Genomic DNA, 13,092 nt, shown 5'->3' on the forward strand with positions numbered 1-13,092 from the left:
TAAGTTAAAACCACAAGTCCAGATCCTCCTCTCCATGCATGGCTGAGGAAAGGGCCGGTTTAGCAAGCTCGCTACTGCAGGACATCAACCCAAGCAAACCAGGAATAGACAAGTTTTTACCAACAATGATGACGTTTTGGCGAAGATGAGATTTGATTGGTGGGAAGGCAAATCCAAACTGGCCTCCCTTGGGAGGCGTTTTGCTGCGCCAGGACAATCCACAGTTGAGCTCAGCTCAACGCTGATTGGCTAATAATTATTTTATTTTTTTATCAAGGGAAGCCAAATGCTTGCTGGCATCAATCAATCAAATGATACGGCGGCAACATGTCATTCTTTTGTTCCAGACAGCATCAGATATATGGGCTACATACAGTTGAAGTCGGAAGTTTACATACACTTAGGTTGGAGTAATTAAAACTAGTTTTTCAACCACTTCACAAATTTCTTGTTAACAAACTTGTTTTGGCAAGTCAGTTAGGACATCTACTTTGTGCATGACACAAGTCATTTTTCCAACACTTGTTTACAGACAGATTATTTCACTTATAATTCACTGTATCACAATTCCAGTGGGTCAGAAGTTTACATACATTAAGTTGACTGTGCCTTTAAACAGCTTGAAAAATTCCAGAAAATTATGTCATGGCTTTAGAAGCTTCTAATAGGGCAATTGACATCATTTGAGTCAATTGGAGGTGTACCTGTGGATGTATTTCAAGGCCTACCTTCAAACTCAGTTCCTCTTTGCTTGACATCATGGGAAAATCAAAAGAAATCAGCTAAGACATCAGAAAAAAAATGTGTAGACCTCCACAAGTCTGGTTCATCCTTGGGAGCAATTTCCAAATGCCTGAAGGTACCACGTTCACCTGTACAAACAATAGTACGCAAGTATAAACACCATGGGACCACGCAGCCGTCATACCGCTCAGGACGGAGAGGCGTTCTGTCTCCTAGAGATGAACGTACTTTGGTGCGAAGTGCAAATCAATTCCAGAACAACAGCAAAGGACCTTGAAGATGCTAGAGGAAACAGGTACAAAAGTATCTATATCCACAGTAAAACGAGTCCTATACCGACATAATCTGAAAGGCCGCTCAGCAAGGAAGAAGCCACTGCTCCAAAACCACCATAAAAATGCCAGACTACGGTTTGCAACTGCACATGGGGACGAAGATCGTACTTTTTTGAGAAATGTGCTCTGGTCTGATGAAACAAAAATAGAACTGTATGACCTTAATGACCATCGTTATGTTTAGAGGAAAAAGGGGAGGCTTGCAAGCCGAAGAACACCATCTCAACCGTGAAGCATGGGGGTGGCAGCATCATGGTGTGGGGGTGCTTTGCTGCAGGAGGGATTGGTGCACTTCACAAAATAGATGGCATCATGAGGCTGGAAAATTATTTGGATATATTGAAGCAACATCTCAAGATATCAGTCAGAAAGTTAAAGCTTGGTCGCAAATGGGTCTTCTAAATGGACAACGAGCCCAAGCATACTTCCAAAGTTGTGGAAAAATGGACAACAAAGTCAAGGTATTGAAGTGGCCATCACAAAGCCCTGACCTCAATGAAAATGTGTGGGCAGAACTGAAAAGGTGTGTGCGAGCAAGGAGGACTATAAACCTGACTAAGTTACACCAGCTCTGTCAGGAGGAATGTGCCAAAATTCACCCAATTTATTGTGGGAAGCTTGTGGAAGGCTACACCAAATGTTTGACCCAAGTTAAACAATTTAAAGGCAATGCTACCAAATACTAATTGAGTGTATGTAAACTTCTGACCCACTGGGAATGAGATGAAATAAATAAAAGCTGAAATAAATCATTCTCTCTACTATTATTCTGACATTTCACATTCTTAAAATAAAGTAGTGATCCGAACTGACCTAAAACAGGGAATTATTACTAGGATTAAATGTCAGGAATTGTGAAAAACTGAGTTGAAATGTATTTGGCTAAGGTGTATGTAAACTTCCAACTTCAACTATATACTGTGACGGAGGGGCATCGTTTCCTGTTGATGACATTAAGCCACTTGCGAACCTATGGAAAATTATGAAAACACAGGGAGACGACTAACTCTGAAGGAATTACAAGGCCAAAGTCAGCTCCTCTCCTGTGTCACAACATAACGCTCTCTTTCTCTCTCTCCTTTTACATCTACATCACTGACCCTTAACACGCTTTAGTCTCATCCTCCCCAAATAAGGGAATGTTGCCATGGCAACAGCTTAAGAATTGGATTACATAGCTCACAATAATAACCTAGAACTACTCTCTGTAATATATGTTGTAAACTCTCTATTATGTAGTCTATGTTCAATGCTGTGGCACAAAAGTCTACCTGGCCTATATCTGCGGTTATAAGGGTTTATGTATGGCTATGTCAGGGTTATGTCAGCTGGTCTACAAGGGTAAGCTCAGCCAAACAATGGGTCCTCTCAGAGAGGATCAGAATCGTGTGTAGGGCAGCGCACGCCATTCTGCCCGTCGTCATGGCAGCACTTGTAAGTACACTTTGGAATGCAGACGCCCTCTAGAGCAAGGATGTTTATATTAAGCACTCCATTATGAACCATACCAAACAAACAAATACACTTACCCTACACACTGACACACACACACAAAAGTGAACGCACACACCACAGTCAGCATATGAGACTGGTACAACGGCACAAATCCATTGGTTTTAGGGTGTGCATTGGTTTTACTGCTGTGGTAAGGTTCAGAAGGTGAGACACAAGACAATACATAAGAGTATACTTGTTTCCTACTTCCTTAACTCCCAAATCCTTTTAAACAAGGGAGGACCTCGAAAAAAGAAAGCCCCAACAGAATGTTCAGATTCCTGTTAATTTCTGCTCTAAAACTTCCTCTTTGATGTTGAGGTTGTTGAAATCCTGTGTTTAATGTTTACTTCCTGTGTGTGGAGGGTTCCCTTCCTGTGGTCACTCACCCAGCACCAGTACCTCCACCTGGCCCTCGTTCTTCCCCTCCAGGTCGTCGGCGATGACGATCTTACAGAAGTACACTCCGCTGTCGCCCCACTGCAGCTTCCCGATCCGCAGGTCCGCCTCTGGACAGGGATAGGACACAGGGTCAGAGGTCAGGACAAGGGTCATAGGTGAGAGGTCAAATGATATGAGAGCATGGTCAGTATATCCTATGAAAAAACTAGGAACCTATAAAACCTCTAAAAAATTATACATATGAAACACACTTAACAAATAATCAACAACTGCATACAGTAACAAAATTATATACTGCTAAGCCAGGTGTACACTTCATGATTTTGGCCCCGATTTAGCTGTCCCAAGTTCTTGAAGTCGGAGACAAAATCCCCATGTCGTTGCCTACTCGGGGCGTGCGGCAGTCAATGGCACTCGTTTAATGTGAGCGGGTCAGAGACGCAATCTCAGGGCTACCGATCCCATCTTTGAGCAGTCCCAGACGTCCAGATATTTTCAAACATGTTTGATTTCATCAGCACAAAATCTGCAATGCTCTTGTAGTGTGAGATGTGCAACGACAACTTTTAAGTGATCAGCAATAGCCAATGAGAGCTCGGCAGAAAAGAAGCCAGTGAAACGATGACGTTGTTTCGCATCACACAGAATGTGTGTTGCTACTTGCCTTTAACCACAGCCAAAGTGTCAAATCGTTACACCTCTAAAGCTCACAGGCAATGCTACTTAATTCAAAATGTTGGCTAGATATTTCAACTCTGTATGGCAAGCGTGAATGTCTGACCGAAAACGTTTGAGGTTGTTTTGAACCACAGCTCGTTCTACAGTAGCTACGTTAACAATCTAATCACATCATTGCTTCATTGTTTTCGAGAGACAAATTGGTGGTATTGAGAATCCTCAAGACCAAGTGAAGAATCTTGTTGTTACATTTACATTGTTGTGTGTGACACCCCGTCTGTGCCAAACCTACAAATCTACAGGAAAGTTGGTTGTTTAATGTGAAGAGGCTCAGTGATGTTAAGATTTTGAAAGTCATGTAGTGTACACCCGGCATTGGTCAAACAATACACTGAACAAACCTCAAAGATACATTCCATTGACATTTAACTAATTCATACATCCAACAGCTTTCTATATAAGAATTATGACAACAGGAGGGTGTTTTGTTAAAAAAGAGACACAAAAGTAGGTGGGTGCTCTCTATTGAAAGGCAGAAAAAGGTGGGTATTTCATGTGGATAAGAAACTCAATGGGGGTGGTTTATTGTGACTAGGATAAGAGAGTGCAGTGTGTGAAGAAGACCAATCCATTGTGAACAGGGGTCAGTGTCGTTAACAATGTGTGTGTGTGTGTGTGTGTGTGTGTAGCCTGGCCTATTGTGAAGCAGAGAGAGTGAACGACTATTTCAAGAGCAGGAAAAGCAGAGCACAAGCAGCCATGTTTCCTGTTGGGAGATGGATCATAAACAGTAGACTGGGATAATAGACAGGCTATGACGGACAAGACCACCGCCTATAACACTGAAGCACTGACATACAGTAAACAGCATTATAACGTGTCTGCACATGTCGTATGTCTTCCCTGACAACATTTCCACAAGCACAACCTTTCTAGTCATTGAAGCTCATAAAACTACAAAACACCTCCGCACACAACTTCCAATCACAACACAAATCTACTCATTAACCAATCTCCACAGTACTGTTGACGATGGCGATGTCTCGGCCCTTGTAGTGCTCAGCCAGCGTCATGGAGGATCCCTGGCCGGACGCTACGATGCGGACGGTGCGGCTGCTGTCGGAGCACTCCAGGTGGGCTGCGGCACCCAACTCGGGCCCCTGGACCCCAAAGCTTTCAGGAAAAGTGAAGGAGTCTCGTGTGCGGTCGCGGCAGTAGGATTTGTACCACCATTGCACCACAGGGGTCTGAGAGGAAGGCGTATGGTACTGGCACTCGAGCACCACCGACTGGAAGAGCATGGCGAAACGCCTCTTCTCCCGAACCGTCACCTGCACCCCCGCACACACACAGACTGATACACACACAGACAAGGTGTGAGAAAATGAGGGAGAAAATAGACTGGAAGCGGTTATTTAATAATACAATAATCAAAACAATATTTAATGTTATATTATGACAATATAAAGTTAACACAGTCCTATGAATAGAGAAGTAGGTGTCACATTTTAAATATCTAAAGGAAGTCTGCATATAAGGCCTTTAACATACACTACACTACATTACATTACATTACATTTAAGTCATTTAGCAGACGCTCTTATCCAGAGCGACTTACACTACATGACCAGAAGTATATGGACACCTCATCAAACATCGTATTCCAAAATCATGGCCATTAATATGGAGTTGGTCCCCACTTTGCTGCTGTAGCAGCCTCCACTCTTCTGGGAAGGCTTGCCACTAGATGTTGGAACATTTCTTCGATGCTTGCTTCCATTCAGCCACAAGAGCATTAGTGAGGTCGGGCACTGATGTTGGGTGATTAGGCCTGGCTTGCAGTCGGCATTCCAATTCACCCCAAAGGTGTTCGATGGGGTTGAGGTCAGGGCTCTGTGCAGGCCAGTCAAGTTCTTCCACACCGATCCCGACAAACCATTTCTTCTCTATTGACATTGTCATGCTGAAACAGGAAAGGGCCTTCCCCAAACGGTTGCCACAAAGTTGGAAGCCCAGAAACATCTAGAATGTCATTGTATGCTGTAGCGTTCCAGTTCTTCACTGGAACTAAGGGGCCTTGCAAGAACCATGACAAACAACCCCAGACCATTGTTCCTCCACCAAACTTTACAGTTGGCACTATGCATTGGTGCAGGTAGTGTTCTCCTGCCATCCGCCAAACCCAGATTCGTCCGTCGGACTGCCAGATGGTGAAGCATGAATCATCGCTCCAGAGAGCACGTTTTCACTGCTCCAGAGTTCAATGGCGGCGAGCTTTACACTACTCCAGCCGACGCTTGGCATTGCGCATGGTGATTTTATTGTATGCGGCTGCTCGACCATGGAAACCCATTTCATCGAGCTACCGGCGAGCAGTTCTCGTGCTGACTTTGCTTCCAGAGGCAGTTTGGAACTCAGTAACCGAGTACAATTTTTACACCCTTCAGCACAGTTCTGTGAGCTTCTGTGGCCTATCACTTCGCGGCTGAGCCGTTGTTGCTCTGAGATGTTTCAACTTCACAATAACAGTACTTACAGTTGACCGGGGCAGATCTAGCAGGGCAGAAATTTGACAAACTGACTTGTTGGAAAGGTGGCATCCTATGATGGTGCCACACTGAATGTCACTGAGCTTTTCAGTAAGGCCATTCTACTGCCAATGTTTGTCTATGGAGATCGCATGGCTGTGTGCTCGAGTTTATACACCTGTCAGCAATGGGTGTGGCTGAAGTTGCTTAATCCTCTCATTTGAAGAGGTGTCCACATACTTTTGGCCATGTATTGTATCTTTTGAATAGCCAGAGAAACATGCAAATGGTAAGGAGATTAGACTTTACAGTTGAACGCTCTCCAACACCAGCTTTGAGAAGCACCCAGTCCAACACCACTTAGCCTCTACCCATAGTAGAGCCCACAGCAGTCCAACTCTCCCTTTCATACCCTACTCTCCCTTGCACATCCAACAGGTTAAGGGGGATTCCAGAAGGATCCTCTCAGTTAACTAAACCACAAAACTCAGGAGCGGGTCTGTATCTGTTGTGGAAGTGATGACCTGATTTCACCAACGCCTAAAAACATCTGGTCTGACTCTACTGAGAACCGTTTGTGGGTGTGTGTGTGTATGCGTAATGATGACTCCAACTGGGCTCTTGAGTGGCGCAGGTGTCTAAGGCACTGCATCTCAATGCAAGGGGTGACACTACAGTCCCTGGTTCAAATCCAGGTTGAATCACATCTGGCTGTGATTGGGAATCCCATAGGGCGGCGCACAATTGGCCCAGCGTCGTCTGGGTTTGCCGGGGTAGGCCGTCATTGTAAATAAGAATTTGTTCTTAACTGACTTCCCTAGTTAAATAAAAATTTAAATTAAATCCCCAACAGGGAGATTGCCAAGTGGTGACTTGCACAGTATCTAGATGGGGGGGGGCTCCTCTCTCCAGTATACGGGAGGTCACAGAGGTTACATTCCGCCGTGTGTGGGGGGCAGGGGCAGGACTGTAGTAGGAACGTAGGGGGTTGTCATGATAAATGGGAACAGTGAGGGGGTTGTGGCCAGAGCAGTATACTCTGCAGCCAGTCTAGGTGGGGCATGCAGCAGGAACTCACTCCAAACATTTCCAAGAAAAGAGGAAATCACAGCAAGCGGTTCTACACAGTGGCCCTCTCCTTAGCAGCACTTTCCCAAGTTTTCAGTTTAGTGCAGATGAAGGGAATGAGACAAGGAGGGGATGCAGTTTTACACAGATTGAGATTCCTACTTTGTACTAAAGAGGAGCCAGGGCGATTCATGATTATGGCATTCAAATTTCCTACAGAGCTCCAATTAGAAGTTGCGGCTAACAACAGATCTAGGCTCAAGCTAAATAAATATCTGACCCTGCACCAACGGTTCACCAACTCCTCCTACAGAGTCAGAGGTAGATGTCAGTTACCTCTGGTCAGTGCAAAACAAATGAGAGAGAGAGAAAAGTGGCAGTTCTGTTCTTTATATATATATATTTTTATTTTAAATATGAGAGGGTTGGAGAAAAAGAAAGATGGAGGAGAGAGTGCTTCTAAATTCTTCCCGTGGGGTAAATGTGGCCCTCCCTTAGTCCTTTTGTTCATGGTCCAGCGCATTGTTTGGAATTAGTATAATCCTACAGTGCCTTCAGAGAGTATTCATACCCCTTGACTTATTCCAAATGTTGTTGTGTTACAGCCGGAATTCAAAATGAATTCAATATTTTTTTTCTCACCTGTCTAACCTACACACAATACCCTATAATAACAAAGTGAAAGGATGTTGCTAGAATGTTTTGCAAATGTATTGAAAATGAAAGACAGAAATATCGCATTTACATAAGTATTCACAAATGAGTCAATACATTGTAGAAGCACCTTTGGCTGTGATTACAGCTTTGAGTCATCTTGGGTATTACTGAATCAGCTTTGCACTTCTGGATTTGGAGATTCTCTCCCATTCTTCCTTGTTAAGTTAGATTGGGAGCGACGGTGAACAGCAATCTTCAAGTCTTTCCACACATTTTCAATTGGATTCAAGTCTAAGCAAGGACTTTCACATTCTTTTTTCTGAAGCCATACAGTTTTGGCTGTATGCTTGGGGTCATTGTCCTGTTGGAATGTACACCTTCGCCCCCCTCAAAGCTCATTTGTACTATGAGCAGGTTCTCATCAAGGATTTGCAAGTATTTGGCTCCATTTATTGTTTCCTTCTATCCTTACCAGTTTCCCCGTCCCTGCTGCTGAAAAGCACCCCATAGCATGAAGCTGACATCACCATGCTTCACAGTAGGGATGTTGTTAGACGGATGAGGAGCTGTGTCTGGTTTCTCCAGACATAGCACTTTGCATTCAGGCCAAAGAGTTACATTTTTGTCTCATCAGACCACAGATTCTTTTGCCTAATAATCTGTCTTTCATGTGCCTTTTTGCAAACTCCAGGAGTGCTTATCATGTGCCTTGTTCTCAGGAAGGGCTTCAGTCTTGCCACTCTCCCATAAAGCCCAGATTGGTGAAGTGCTGTAGAGACTTTTGTCCTTCTGGCATGTTCTCCTATCTCAGCCAAGGAACTCTGTAGTTCTGTCAGAGTGGTCATTGGGTTCTGGTCACCGACCTGACCAAGGTTCTTCTTGCCCGGTTGCTCAGTTTGGTCGAACGTTCAGCTCTAGGCAGAGTCTGGGTAGTTACATATTTTTTCCATTTCCCAATAATAGAAACTGCGCTCTTGGAAACTTTCAACACACTAGAAGTAGTTTTATACCCTTCCACAGATATATGCCTCATCACAATTCTATCTTGGAGATCTACGGACGGTTCCTTGGACTTTATGGTATATTTTCTGCTCTGACATTCTGAATTGTCAACTGTGGGATCTTATACTGTATAGACAGGTGTTTCTTTCTAAATCATGTCCCAAAATGTTTTAATTGGCAACAGGACTCCAATCAAGTTGTAGAAATTGGATGCATCTGAGCTCAATTTGGAGTGTCAAAGCAAAGGGGTGTGAATACTTACAGTACCAGTCAAAAGATTGGACAAACCTACTCATTCAAGGGTTTTTCTTCGTTTTTTACTATTTTCTACATTGTACAATAACTATCAAAACTATGAAATAACACATATGGAATAATGTAGAAAGCATTTCAATTAACAGGTGGGCCTTGTTAAAACTTAATTTGTGGAATTTCTTTCCTTCTTAATGCATTTGAGCCAATAAGTTGCGTTGTGTCAAGGTAGGGGTGGTATACAGAAGATAGCACTATTTGATAAAAGACCAAATCTATATTATGGCAAGAACAGCTAATATAAGCAAAGGGAAATGACAGTCCATCATTACTTTAAGACATGAAGGTCAGTCAATGTGGAAAATTTCAAGAACTTTGAAAGTTTCTTCAAGTGCAGTCGCAAAAACCCTCAAGCGCTATGATGAAACTGGCTCTCATGAGGACCGCCATATGAATGGAAGACCCAGATTTACCTCTGCTACAGAGGATAAGTTCATTAGAGTTACCAGCCTCAGAAATTACAGCCCAAATAAATGCTTCACAGAGTTCAAGTAACAGACACATCTCAACATCAACTGTTCAGAGGAGACTGTGTGAATCAGGCCTTCAAGGTCGAATTGCTGCAAAAAAAAAAACACTACTAAAGGACACTAATAAGAAGAAGAGACTTGCTTGGGCCAAGAAACACGAGCAATGGACATTAGACTGGTGGAAATCTGTCCTTTGGTCTGATGAGTTCAAATGTGAGATTTTTGGTTCCAACCGCTGTGTCTTTGTGAGATGCAGAGTAGGTGAACGGATGATCTCCAAATGTGTGGTTCCCACCGTGAAGCATGGAGGAGGAGGTGTGATGGTGTGGGGGTGCTTTGCTGGTAACACTGTCTGTAATTTATTTACAATTCAAGGCACACTTAACCAGCATGTTGCTACACACGCCTGGTGCAAAAGAACGGCCAATAGCCAATTGCCCTCTTGATGAGGGGGCGGGGTCAGCTCTCCAATTAATCGTGGAGTCGACCAATCAGCTGCTGGGGGATTTCAGGAAGCCATCTCCTGAAACACACTCGATTACACAAACTACAACACAGAAACTGGGGAACGTAACAATGTCTACCACAGCATTCTGCAGTGATACGCCAACCCATCTGGTTTGCGCTTATTGGGACTATCATTTGTTTTTCAACAGCACAATAACCCAACACACCTCCAGGCTGTGTAAGGACTATTTGACCAAGAAGGAGAGTGATGGAGTGCTGCATCAAATGACCTGGCCTCCACAATCACCTGACCTCAACCCAATTGAGATGATTTAGGATGAGTTGGACCGCAGAGTGAATAAAAAGCAGGCAACAAGTGCTGAGCATATTTGGGAACTCCAAGACTGTTGGAAAAGCATTCCAAGTGACTACCCCATGAAGCTGGTTGAGAGAATAACAAGAGTGTGCAAAGCTGTTATCACGGCAAAGGGTGAAGAATCTAAAATCTAAAATATATTTTTGCTTAACACTTTTTTACTACATGATTCCATATGTGTTAGTTAATAGTTGTGATGTTTTCACTATTATTCTACAATGTAGAAAATAGTTTTAAAAAACTTGAATGAGTAGCTGTGTCCAATATTTTGACTGGTACTGAATGTAAATGAGATATTTCAGATTTTAATTTTCAATACATTTGCAAAAATTCAGGCTGTAATACAACATAATGTGGAATAAGTCAAGGGGTATTATTAATTTATGAAGGCCCTGTATGGGGACAACAGAATGGAGGAGGGGGATGTGAGGACTCCAACCAATGAGATTATCTCATCAGGCCCAGTGAACAGCCAATTAGCGGTTAGAGATTTGAAGAAGAGTTTATTATATTCTAGCGAGGAGGAGAAAGAAAGAGGGACAGAAAGAACAGACAGGGTGGGACACCTTGGTAACCTCATGATTCACACATCAAAAAATATTCTGGGACCTTTGATCCAAGGTGTCAGCCTGTCTCAGCATCTCTCTAACAGAGAACAACACAAAACTGTCCGTGCATTTAACTTGGCACTCCAAAACACATATTTATAAACCTCTAAAAATACTCACAAGTGTGACATAACAAAAATACATTTATACCTACAGTGCATTCAGAAAGTATTCAGGCCCCACATTTTGTGACCTTACAGCCTTATTCAAAAATGGATTAAATAAAAAATGTCCCTCATCAATCTACACACAATACCCCATAATGACAAACGCTGAAACAGGTTTACAGAAATTTGTGCAAATGTATTAAAGATTAAAAACAGAAACACCTTGTTTACATAAGTAATCAGACCCTTTGCTATGAGATTTGAAATTGAGCTCAGGTGCATCTGGTTTCCATTGATCACCCTTGATGTTCCTACAACTTGATTAGAGTCCACCTGTGGTAAATTCATTTGATTGGATATGATTTGGAAGGGCACACACCTGTCTATTTAAGGTCCCACATTTGACAGTGCATGTCAGAGCAAAAACCAAGCCATGAGGTAGAAGGAATTGTCTGTAGAGCTCTGAGACAGGATTGTGTCAAGGCATAGATCTGGGGAAGGGTACCAACAAATTTCTGAAGCTTTGAAGTGACTCCATCACTCTTAAAATGTTAGAAGTTTGGAACCACCAAGACTCTTCCTAGTGCTGGCCGCCCAGCCAAACTGAGCAATTGGGGGTGAAGGTGACCGAGAACACAATGGTCACTCTGAAAGAGCTTCAGAGTACCTCTGTGGAGATGGGAGAACCTTCCAGAAGGACAACCATCCCTACAGCACTCCACCAATCAGGCATTTATGGTAGAGTGGCCAGACAGAAGCCTCTCTTCAGTAAAAGGCACATGACAGCCCACTTTGAGTTTGACAAAATTCACCTAAAGGACTCTCAGACCATGAGAAACAAGATGATCTGGTCTGATGAAACCAAGTTTGAGCTCTCTGGCCTGAATGCCAAGCGTCACGTCTGGAGAAAACCTGGCACCATCCCTACGGTGAAGAATCTCGAGGCTGTAATCGCTGCCAAAGGTATTTTTTTATATATACAGTGGGGAGAACAAGTTTTTGATACACTGCCGATTTTGCAGGTTTTCCTACTTACAAAGCATGTAGAGGTCTGTATTTTTTAATCATAGGTACTCTTCAACTGTGAGAGAAAATCACATTGTATGATTTTTAAGTAATTAATTAATTTGCATTTTATTGCATGACATAAGTATTTCATCACCTACCAACCAGTAAGAATTACGGCACTCACAGACCTGTTCGTTTTTCTTTAAGAAGCCCACCTGTTCTCCACTCATTACCTGTATTAACTGCACCTGTTTGAACTCGTTACCTGTATAAAAGACACCTGTCCACACACTCAATCAAACAGACTCCAACCTCTCCACAATGGCCAAGACCAGAGAGCTGTGTAAGGACATCAGCAATAAAATTGTAGACCTGCACAAGGCTGGGATGGGCTACAGGACAATAGGCAAGCAGCTTGGTGAGTTGGCAACAACTGTTGGAGCAATTATTAGAAAATGGAAGAAGTTCAAGATGACAGTCAATCACCCTCGGTCTGGGGCTCCATGCAAGATCTCACCTCGAGGGGCATCAATAATCATGAGGAAGGTGAGGGATCAGCCCAGAACTACACGGCAGGACCTGGTCAATGACCTGAAGAGAGCTGGGACCACAGTCTCAAAGAAAACCATTAGTAACACACTACGCCATCATGGATTAAAATCCTGCAGCGCACGCATGGTCTCCCTGCTCAAGCCTGCACATGTCCAGGCCCGTCTGAAGTTTGGCAATGACCATCTGGATGATCCAGAGGAATTAATGGGAGAAGGTCATGTGGTCTGATGAGACAAAAATAGAGCTTTTTGGTCTAAACTCCACTCGCCGTGTTTGGAGGAAGAAGAAGGATGAATACCACCCC

General features: G+C 43.3%; 1 protein-coding gene across 8 annotated transcripts in view; it reads right to left on the minus strand.

Annotated features, from left to right (window-relative positions):
- Positions 1 to 13,092, minus strand: part of LOC118386128 (immunoglobulin-like domain-containing receptor 2) — a 33,936-nt gene that overhangs the window by 15,822 nt on the left and 5,022 nt on the right. For 6 of the 8 annotated variants that reach the window (XM_035773576.2, XM_035773579.2, XM_035773578.2 and 3 more), the window contains exons 2-3: positions 4,678 to 5,007; positions 2,963 to 3,082 (exon numbers count right to left, since the gene is read on the minus strand). In XM_035773576.2, the coding sequence (XP_035629469.1) occupies positions 2,963 to 3,082; positions 4,678 to 5,007 (450 nt within the window). The remainder of the gene's footprint in view (positions 1 to 2,962; positions 3,083 to 4,677; positions 5,008 to 13,092) is intronic. The other 2 variants (XM_035773582.1, XM_035773581.1) reach the window with 1 other exon arrangement.

The sequence above is a fragment of the Oncorhynchus keta genome, chromosome 7 (assembly GCF_023373465.1).
Source record: "Oncorhynchus keta strain PuntledgeMale-10-30-2019 chromosome 7, Oket_V2, whole genome shotgun sequence".
Taxonomy (NCBI): domain Eukaryota; kingdom Metazoa; phylum Chordata; class Actinopteri; order Salmoniformes; family Salmonidae; genus Oncorhynchus; species Oncorhynchus keta.